Source organism: Neovison vison, chromosome 5, assembly GCF_020171115.1.
Source record: "Neovison vison isolate M4711 chromosome 5, ASM_NN_V1, whole genome shotgun sequence".
In the NCBI taxonomy this organism is placed as follows: domain Eukaryota; kingdom Metazoa; phylum Chordata; class Mammalia; order Carnivora; family Mustelidae; genus Neogale; species Neogale vison.
The window spans coordinates 105,138,468-105,149,075 of NC_058095.1; the positions used below are offsets into that span (position 1 = coordinate 105,138,468).

General features: G+C 47.8%; 1 protein-coding gene across 2 annotated transcripts in view; it reads right to left on the reverse strand.

Annotated features, from left to right (window-relative positions):
• The window catches only part of SERPINE3 (serpin family E member 3), a 34,011-nt gene extending 25,419 nt beyond the window's left edge, over positions 1–8,592 (reverse strand). For both annotated transcript variants that reach the window (XM_044249666.1, XM_044249665.1), the window contains exons 1-3: positions 8,426–8,592; positions 6,092–6,367; positions 157–390 (exon numbers count right to left, since the gene is read on the reverse strand). In XM_044249666.1, the coding sequence (XP_044105601.1) occupies positions 157–390; positions 6,092–6,344 (487 nt within the window). In that variant the 5' untranslated portion in view covers positions 6,345–6,367; positions 8,426–8,592. The remainder of the gene's footprint in view (positions 1–156; positions 391–6,091; positions 6,368–8,425) is intronic.
• Between the last annotated feature and the right edge of the window lie 2,016 nt (positions 8,593–10,608).

Below are 10,608 nucleotides of genomic sequence, written 5' to 3' on the forward strand. Positions count from 1 at the left end.
TGTCATTTAAGGGTAGAGTCTCCCAGGAGAACAAACTTCTGTTGCAATCGAGGGTGACCTGAGTATCCATCCATGTGGCTTCTGACCGGCAAGGCCCGGTACCTGTGTTCATAGCCCTCCGACATCAGCCTCACCGAGGTGAATGGTTTCTTTTACCTGCGATCTTCCAGGAGGCCCATTCCTTGGCCTGCATGCTGGGGCCGCTGGGTTCACTGAGGTGGGCTGGCTCCACGCTGCTGTTGGCCCACCGGGAGAGCTGCTCCACAAAGCAGGGGGAGAGTGGCGTTCCAGCTTGCACAAAAAGGGTGCAGGCCAGCTCCATCCTGGTGCCTTGGCCGGAGTTGGGCGGCGTGGTGTAAGCAGTGCGTAAGATCTCTTTCACCCTTCGGTCTGGGAAAAAGGTGTTGGGATAAATGGACAGCGGTGAGTGTAGGTAAGGAGTTACACCATCTGTCTTTATGCAGTGCACGGAAGTGGGGCCTCAGTAACTCCACTCTCGTCTCACAGGCTCCTCTACCGGTTACAGTCTATTTGCATAAGTCATGACTAAATTGCCCAGGAATTGGCCTGGATCTGCAGACGAAAAGCTGGGGGTGGGGGGTGGGAAGCCACGCAAGATGTGTGAGAAATCAAACCGGGATGAAGTCAAACAGAAAATCACTACCAACACCCCAGAGACTCTCCCGCCCTAACTTTTTGAGTCAGACATGTTGAGCAGACTTCATGAGAGTCCAGAGGGCTGGGAAAGCTGCTGGTCTGATGTGCAGGGCGATGGGGCTTCGAATATTTAAGAAGTCAGTCGATTAACGAGGAGTGTCATAAATAACAATGACAGATGGTGGCCACGGTGTCGAATTGTTCGTGTACCTCGTACAGGGCCTTACATCCATTCTCACGACTGCATGTCATAAGTCCAAGGGATGTTTAGATGTGGCCTCTTTTTTTTTTTTTTTAAAGATTTTATTTATTTATTTGACAGAGAGAGATCACAAGTAGGCAGAGAGGCAGGCAGAGGGAGAGGAGGAAGCAGGCTCCCTGCCGAGCAGAGAGCCCGATGCAGGACTCGATCCCAGGACCCCGAGATCATGACCTGAGCCGAAGGCAGCAGCTCAACCCACTGAGCCACCCAGGCGCCCGATGTGGCCTCTTTTAGAACGATGTTTTCGATGTGAGAAACACAGCGGAAAACTAAGAACGCCTCCCATCCCCCATCTCCCTAAGAGCCAGCAGACAGCTGGAGCTATTAATGTGCCAGAACCTGCAAGAACATTTAGGAAATGATAAGCATTCGCCGAGAGTCGATAGTTTCCACCCTCTTGGATGGTGGCTGGACTTCTATTTATTTATGATTTACACAGGAGATTGCTTCCTTCTCTCCATAACCAATAGCGGATTTCTTTTTCTCGATATTATTCCCTGGCTGTGGTTTTTAGTCTCCTGTAGGAGAGACTCTGGAGCTGGAGCAGGGCATCTTACCCACTGGTGAGTCAGGGCACAGCTGAGTATCCGGGGCTGTCCCAGACACATGGAAGCTGGGCTTTGCCAGCTGTCAGGTCTCCACCTGAGGCTGCTTCTGGAACAAAGCCCTTTCCTTGTCTCATTTTCCTTCCCTTCTTCTTAGGCACAGCCGTGTGGCTATTCACAAACTGGCCCTGGGAGACACATACTTTGCCCCTTCCTCCTACACTGCCCTGTCCTGGCTCCCCTAGGGCACGTGTTGGAAGGAGTCTCTGACGTGGCTTGGGGTCCCTCCACTGCAACACCTGCTACGTGTCAGAGGCCAGGCCAGGGGAGGGCAGCAAACTCCTCAGGTTGCTTGGCCAAAGTTCTCTGGAGGGGCACAGGCACCCAGAATACACCCTAGCCAGGGCCTCTGCCTCAGGTCTAAAGATCACAGCTGGGGACAGATCTCACCCAGAAAACTTTCATGAGCAAAGCTACTTCTTAGAATCTGCAACTGTGACTTGACTTATATATCTTGTGAATTGCAGCCTAACTCCAGGGCTCTTATATTATTTTAATTTTAAAAATATTTTATTTATTTATTTGAGAGACAGAGAATGAGAGAGAGAGAGAGAGAGCATGAGAAGGGGGAGGGTCGGAGGGAGAAGCAGACTCCCTGCCAAGCAGGAGTCCGATGCGGGACTTGATCCTGGGACTCCAAGATCACGACCTGAGCTGAAGGCAGTCGCTTAACCAACTAAGCCACCCAGGAGCCCCACAGGCTTCTTATTTTAATTAATAAAGAAATGAATGGAAAAAATACTTCCGGCCAGATTTTCCTCACTGAAGGAGGTCATGTGTATTTATAAAACCATGTCCCTGTAAAACGTTGTTCTGCAGGGACAATGTGAGACAGTGTGGAACACTTCCCTGGTCCACAGTGTCGTGTGACCTCCTCTCTGTCCTCTCACCCAATCTGGGTCTGGCGACCAGCTGTTCTTTTATCCGGAAACGTTAAAGGAGCAATGCAAATTGGCTGGAGAAAGCTTTTCTCCACCTGAGCCTGCCCGTTTGCACATGAGGAGGGCTTTTCTAGATGTTGCTGGAATATACGTCTCCAGTGTGAGAACTGCTGACGGTGTTCACAGACTCGGGCTACATTCACCATCCCACTGAATCCTCTCAGCAAGCCTGTGACTTCACTGCTATTGTGACCCCCATTTCTAGACGAAGGAGCTGGGCCCAGACAAACGGATAAGCTTGCTCAGTGTCACTGTGTGGTGGGAGGGGGCCCTTCACCACCCTGCTGCCCGTTGGTGAGGGACAGGACCCTCTGCTCTGCTCCAGAGAGCCCCTTTCTCTATGGCGCTCTGCAGCACAGAGACTCCTGGTTGGCTGTTACTGTGAGTTTCCCACGCCCTTGGCCATGACAGGGCCAGAAGGACTAAAGATGTGAGCCATGAGGAGCTGCTCCTCCCTGGTAGCCTTTGAGAGAAGATTGCGTTACTGCTGGCTTTATCCCTCTCCCTCTCCCTCTCCCTCTCCCTCCCCCTCCAGAGAGCATCCTTCTTGCTGGAGGGCAGGCTAGGGAGATCCCACAGAAGGATGTGGGAGGGGAGAGGGCTGAAGGAAGGAAAGCTTTGGGCACAGCCTTAGATCAGGAATGGAGCGAGGGAGGCGCGATTGAAGAGAGGGGCTCTCAGACGGACACAGAGTGGGAGGAACATGCTAGAAGAACACATGGTATATTCTCGTGAATTTCTCTTGCTACGGATGAGCATTTTAGCTCATTTGCGAGACCAGGGCGGAGAATGCCTTCCTTTTGAGTCAATTTGCTGAACTGAACTTCCCGAAGGTGACACGGAATCTGGTGGGACCTGACTCTGTAAGGTTAATGAATATAAAATTCTCAAACTACAAACTTAGTGATGCTAATGTTTTACGTGCTAGAGAATTACAAGAGGGCTAAGTTAAGAGCGGAGTCAAAAGGTTTGGTTGGGTGAGAGAATAATGGGGATATCGCTGGTTAAAAATAGAAAAGGCCAGGCACTTATGTCTTCGTGCATCTGGGGCAAGAACATAGGATTTGGGGTCGGAGACGCTGGGAGTTGAATTCTGGCTCTGCCACCTGCCGAGGCTTGCCAGATCACTAACCCCTGTTTCATTTGTAAGAAGGGGATTATTAATCTTTGCGGTTTCTATGGGGATCAAACGGTATAATGACTGGAAAAGTGAAATCCATACCATCATCACACAGAATTTTTTTCCCAAGAGCCAGGCCACCTTCATTTCTGAGGCTTCTGTTCTGGGCATTATTCTTGTGCTTAATGGAAAGCTGTCAAGTATCCTTTATCAATTTACCTAGAAAAGCACCAGAACCCCCTCGAACTTGGAACACTAGGAAATTGTGTGTTTTGTGTAGCGGAAACTAAGGTGGTCTTTAGGGATACCGCTGGTGTCCATTCTGGTCTCACGCTGTGCTGTCTGACCAGCAGGTGGGAATCTTAGCAAAGCTCCTGGTGGTCACGTATTGGCTGGAAATGCAGTGAGAACAAGACAATGCTGACGTGCCCCACTGCAAAGGTGGAGAGGTATTTCTGTTGATTAAACAGGAACAATGAAATGACCCTGGAATGTGCTTGATGCTGCTTTTTATACATTTTTTGGGTCTGCCTTGACTTTTAAAAGGAAACCTGGGTCCGGGCACTGACAGGTTATTTTAAACAGTGCACATGGTTCTCTGAGCTAGGTTGGGACAAACCAAAACACAGGGGTATTTGATTAACTGCAACCCTAGAAGTGGCACATCCCTGTTCATAATTAACCATGAATCTGTAAGATAATAAAGGAGTTTATGAGTAAGAAAAAGGGTGCGTTGACGGTCCACAGGGTTTGACCATTAAGTGTTCCTGACATTTGATAATTCTCGAATGGTGTCTACGGAAACCCTATTAATCATCATATTTGATTAGCCAGGGACCCTGACTGTACCTGATAACAGAGAAAGAACTGTAATCAGTTCCCTTTCCCTGCAGGAGACCTACACTTGGATTTCTCTCTGTCCCTGAATCCTGACTTTTGGGAGGCTCTGGTTTTGTTTTTTTTTTCCCCAGATTATTTATTTATTTATTTGACAGACAGAGATCACACATAGGCTGAGAGGCAGTCAGAGAGAAAGGGAGATGCAGGCTCCCCGCTGAGCAGAGAGACCGATGTGGGGCTTGATCCCAGGACCCTGAGATCATGACCTGAGCTGAAAGCAGAGGCTTAACACACTGAGCCACCCAGGCACCCCGTGAGGCTCTGTTTAAGGCTGAAATGCCTGTCTCTCTTACACATGCCTATTTATTCTGCATAAATCCGCTCAGATTCCATGTCTTCTCGGGAGTGGGAGGGGGGCTTCCTGACCTGCCAGTGGGATAAATGCTTCCCTCCCCTGTACTAACTTACTTCAGATAAATACATTCATTGCATCGCATAGAGCAGTGTTTCTGTGTGCGTCCTTCCTATGAGACTGAGCCACTTGTGTTCAGAGTTTTCCTTGTGTTTCTGGATGCTGAGATCCTAGCACAGCACCCGCAACAGACGCTCAGGGATTGCCTTGTACTGAATCTAATGTGGTTGAAGAATGGTCCGTGGGGACGTACATTTCTGTGATACTCTCGCTGAGAAAAATGAAGCTGGCCGGCAGCATCATGAGAGTGGTTTTGGCAGGGGACAGGGCATGGATGAAGGGGGACGGGATGTACAGCTGGTGCCTTGTGCCTGATACCTTCAGGGTTAACCTTCACTTGCCACCTCGAGATTCGAGCTCCAGGGAAGCTCTCACCCAGGCTGTGTGGGTATTTGTTCTTATACTCTCTGGAACATGTTAATTTATGCAGTTGCAACCCCCATCCTTTTTTATTGCTACCTTATTGCAAGATGGGGAAACCAAAGCTATGTGCATGGGTGTCTGTGTTTAGCATGGGGCTGCTGGCTGGGCCCTGGGGCCAGCCATGCAGTCAGAGGAGCTGAGTGTAGGCTAGCTGTGGTTGACCAGGCGTTCACAAGCCTTGGGCCACTGCCGACAGAGCTGCTCCAAACTATGTAATCACAGAGGTATGTTGGCAGCGGTGGCACTGGCTAGAAATCACAGGTTTATGAAAGCAGCCGGGTCAAGGGCAGGGGCTCTGGAACCAGACAACTTGGGCTTGAGTCTCAAGTGTGCTACTTACTAGATGTGTGACCTTGGGCAAGTGGCTGAAGCTCTCGGTGTCTGTTTGCTCAACTCTCAAATAGGGATGATTTATAATTTCTCTCAAGTCTTAGCAATTGTATATGGCTACTCTGAGCATCAGAACCCATGACAACAATTATGTTGTTGTGAAAATTAATTAAATCACATTAAATTACAAGGTGATTGGACACTTCCTGGTACCTGGTAGGCTTTGCAGAAGGGTCAGTAAAATGAAATTGAAAAATTGCCATGAAACCTGAGGTTAGAAGGGAAACTCAAAGATCATCAAGGGGATCGTGATTCAAAGTTTAAAGTCTGGTCATCTGGTGCCAGCCGCTGGATTCAGAGATACCCCACCTCCTGAGGCAGCCTGAGCGGGAGGGGGAGTGGGAGCAGCAGAGTGAACGGGAGCGTGAGCAGCCCTCTTACCATGGACGGTGTAGCCCAGCACCTGTGCCAGCTGCCGGCCAGTGTTCCCTTGGGCTCCAAACTGCAGGATCTCCAGAGGGAGGGACACACCGGCAGGAGAAATGACAACATTGGTTTCATTTCTAGGGTCTGCAGCGTCCCGGTAGAGGCGAAGCGCAAACTCGGTCTTCAGCAAGGTCAGGTCCTCGCGGAGGTCGCCCTGTCCATGGAGGCAGGAGTGAAGCAGGAGGAGCGTAACCAGGGCCGGCCACATGGAGGCTGGCAGGCTGCCTGCAGCTGAGAAGGAGGAGATGCAGGGTGAGGCAGACAGTTCCCTCCTGCAGAGAACTGGTCTGTGTTCAGGGCTGACAATGGCCGAGGGAGGTGTTCCCGGGGTCCTGCTCCTTCCCTGTCCCCAGCCTCATCCCACACTCGCTGCTCTGCTGCACCCTGTTGTCTCTGCATTAGAAACACATACCATGAAGCCACACTGTGAGCTGGAAGGCTTTTAGGCTGCTTTGTCACTTACTAAATGTATGACCTTGGCCAAGGCTCTGGTCTGGTCAGAAGTAAACCATAGCGTTGGAAAAGAAATGTAAGAAGTACCTTCTACTCATATTTCTTGGTATTTAGCCAGCTTGTAGCTGCGCTATGTCTGTCATGAATAATAATAATAATAATAATAATAATACATTATATAGTACATTACAGAAGACTTTGTATTTTCTCAGTTAATCATTGCAGCAGTCTTACAAGGTAGCTGTATTTCCAATACAAAGAGAATGAGATTTAGGGTACTTGGTGAATCATTTAAGAAAATACATGGGCTTGGGGCACCTGAGTGGATCAGTTGGTTAAGTGTCTGCCTTCGGCTCAGATCATGATCCCAGAGTCCTGAGATCAAACCCCATGGTTGGTCGGGCAGCCTCTCTTTCCAGTGGGGAGTTGATTCTCTCTCTCCCTCTGCCTGTCCCCCTGCTCATGTGCACTATCTCTCCCAAATAAATAGATAAATAATCTTAAAAAAAAAAAAAAGAAAATACAGGGGCTAGTGTCCATCAATTGATGAATGGATAAGGAAGAGGTGGTATCTTTATACAATGGAACATTATTCAGCAATACAAAGAATGAGACTTTTTCCATTGGCATTGAAGAGGATGGAGCTAGAGGGTATGACGCTAAGCAAAAGAAGTCAGTCAGAGAAAGACAAATATCATACAAGTTCACTCATGTGGAATTTCAGAAACAAAACAGAAAGGGGAATAGAAGAGAGAGAAAGACAAATCAAGAAACAGGCTTTTTTTTTTTAATACAGACAACTGACGGTTACCAGGGGGGAGGTGGTTGGGGGAATGAGTGAAACAGGTGATGGGGATTAAGGAGGGCACTTGCGATGGGCACCGGGTGATGGATGGAAGTGCTGAATCAGTATACATGTAGATAAAAGAAAGAAGACATGTGATGCAAGCCCTGGTCTTCCATGAGTGGAATATAAAACACTAAAGATAGAAATACACCTGAGAATATTGATAAATGAGCTAATTGTAACTAGAATACCAGAATTCTTGTGATGTGAACTATTCTCATAAAAAAAGCACTGTCACAGACAGTAGACTTTTTTTTTTTTTTTAAGATTGTATGTATTTATTTGACAGACAGAAATCACAGATAGACAGAGAGGCAGGGAGGAAGCAGGCTCCCTGCTGAGCAGAGAGCCCGATGTGGGGCTTGATCCCAGGACCCTGAAATCATGACCTGAGACAAAGGCAGAGGCTTTAACCCACTGAGCCACCCAGGCACCCCATAGATAGTAGACTTAGACCAGTATCGCTCCTACAAAAGAATGGTACCCCTCCAAGGAAGAGAGAGCTCTAGCTGGAAATTAATGCAGAGAACAGAAAGGCCAAGGTGTAGTCAATGACTCTGCCTCACAGACGGCCCACAGCAGTCTCTGCTCCCTTATCTAACTTTGGTGTCAGACAGGATGGCCGTGAGAGAGGCCCAGTCCAAAGTCACGTCCTATGAGGAGTTGGCAAATAATGCCACCAGGCTCAACGGTGTTTACTTCAGATGAAGGTGCAAGATGGAAAAGCACCTTTTCTCAGCCAGACACAAATGCAGGGTCTGGATGGCTTCATACTGGAGGGGTGGATGGTGTGTGTGTGGGGGGGGGTGTCTTTCTGTGTGTTTGGAGGGAGCAGGTCCCAGCCCCGGGTCATCTGTGCAATGACCAAGTCCCAGTGTACTTGAAGCTCCTGTGACCTCCCACAAGGACTCTCAGTAATCAGTCTCCAGTGCCCCGGGGCTCCCTGTGGCCACGTCCCCACCACGGTTCACCACGGATGAGCTGCTTACTCACGGACTCTTGCCTCAGACTGTGGTGTCTTCTTACTTGATTCTGTTCTTGTGTGTCTCCAGCATTAACGGGCTCCCCTTTTTAAAAAGTGGAGCAGAGTCTGCTTTGAATCACAAGACAGCGCAGGGAGGAACCTGGCAGTGGCCGTCTCTGCCGGCGATGTCTCTACCACTCGGTCCAAATTCCTGGAGCCTGAGGTCCTGCAGAAAGCCAGGAGCAGGAGCACTGCCCGGGGTGGCAAAGCCCAGATCCGAAACAGAGCAGGTCGTGGGGAGGGAGCCAGCCACACCCGTCAAGCCTTCTTAGGCTTGTGACCTGGTTGTACCAGCAAGGAACCCCTCATCCAGCCCTTTGTCACTTTGAGGAATTCCACTGATAACTGCCGACCCGGCTTCTGCTGGGTACCAGGTACCTAATGCTACTCCCCTCCTCCTGTGAAAGAAACAATAAATCAGTCATTGGGCACTTGAAACTTGGAGCAAATGAGATTCTGCAGAAGAGAAAGGAAAAACAATCCAAGATAGAGCATAATAAGATTGAGACAGGGCCACTTGCCTTGTTTATTACTAGTAAAAGTGAACGCATGTATTTATATGTAATACAGACACTAATAACCATCTTGTTTTTCTTAGATACAATAGTTAATAAATCCGATGACTTAATTTGAGAAAGAGACTATGTTGCCCATGAGTAAATGCGCCTTTGGGGAAAGTGTAAGCAGATTCTGTCAGAAGTCTGTCCTTGTGACCAGTTCAGAATTCCATACATTTCTATTAAGGTCTTCAGCACTGTATTAAGTTCAAAATAGATGATAGGCTATAAATTATTACAATGTAAAGGAAAGAAAAAGACCTTCGGAAATGAATGAAATTCTTTGTAATTATCTCTCAGGCATGCATTAAGCATTCCTATTTGAAAACCCATGAGGCTGTTTTCCATCTGACCACTACTCATAACTTCATAATCAGTGGCCAATTTGTTTATTATTTGTTTATTTATTTTAGTGGGCAATTCACTTTAATTTTTTTTAAATGGTTTCTTTCTTTCTTGTCTTTCTTTCTTTTTTTAGTGGGGTCGTAGGGGCAGAGGAAGAGGGAGAGAGAGAATTCCAAGCAGGCTCCATGTCCAGTGCAGAGGTCCATGTGGGGCTCAATCCCACAACCCTGAGATCAGGACCTGAGCTGGAATTATGAGTCAGACGCTTAACCAACTGAGCCACTCTGGTGCCTGTAGTTGGCAATTCACTTCAAAGCAGTTTTATTGCTGACACTCAAGCCTGGGGTAATTTTTAGGTCTTAGGGTAGTTGCAGTTCTATAATTGCTCTACTAGAAATCTTCCCAAATTTTGAATTGAGATGAAGTGTATTGTTTGCATGTTTTGGATTCTAAGCCATAGAACAACAGTGGAATATATATATATATATATATCTCCCATTCTATAGCACTCAGAGAGGGCTGGCTGGCTGGCTTGCTTGCTTCCTCCCATCCTTCCCTCCATACATCCAACAACTATCTCTTGCTTACCTGCGAGGTTCCAAGGCACTGGGTTAGTTCCTGTGGGTGAAGCAGTGAACCAGCAACCCGGGCTCAGCTCTCACGGGACCCAGATGCTTGGCTCTAGGCTAAATTAAGAAGAACTTAAAAAGTTAAAAAGAATTAAGGAGGAAAGAGTTGATGATAAGGAGGCTGATGGTCATGGCAAGGGCTGTCTCCCAATGGCGTGAGTTCCTCGTAGCTGAGTTACCTGAGCATAAGCTGATTCACTATTTACCAGTGGTGGGCTTCAGGGGATGCTTATAAGATTTCCCAAATTTCAAAAAGGTCCGGCCGCGTGACTTCTATTAACATTTCCCTTCCTAACTCTAACAGTGTATCATTCTAAATTGCTTTTAAAAAATGTTCTCAAGGCAAAATGCTAGGGAAACTTAGCATACAAGTATATCTCCTATATGTGCTAAACATTTTAAAGGGGGGGATGAACAAAAGATGAACTGCAACTGATCTTTCTTTTGTGGGCTCAGCTGTGCACCTGGGTCAGCCGCAGTGTTTCCTGCCCACTGTAAGAAAGGTAATCATGCTCATTTCTACCTTGCAGGATGTTGGTGACCCTGATAAGGGAGCCTCCATCCTTGGAGATATTTATTCATTATGACAACAAATATAGTGAGCATTGTTGAGCACT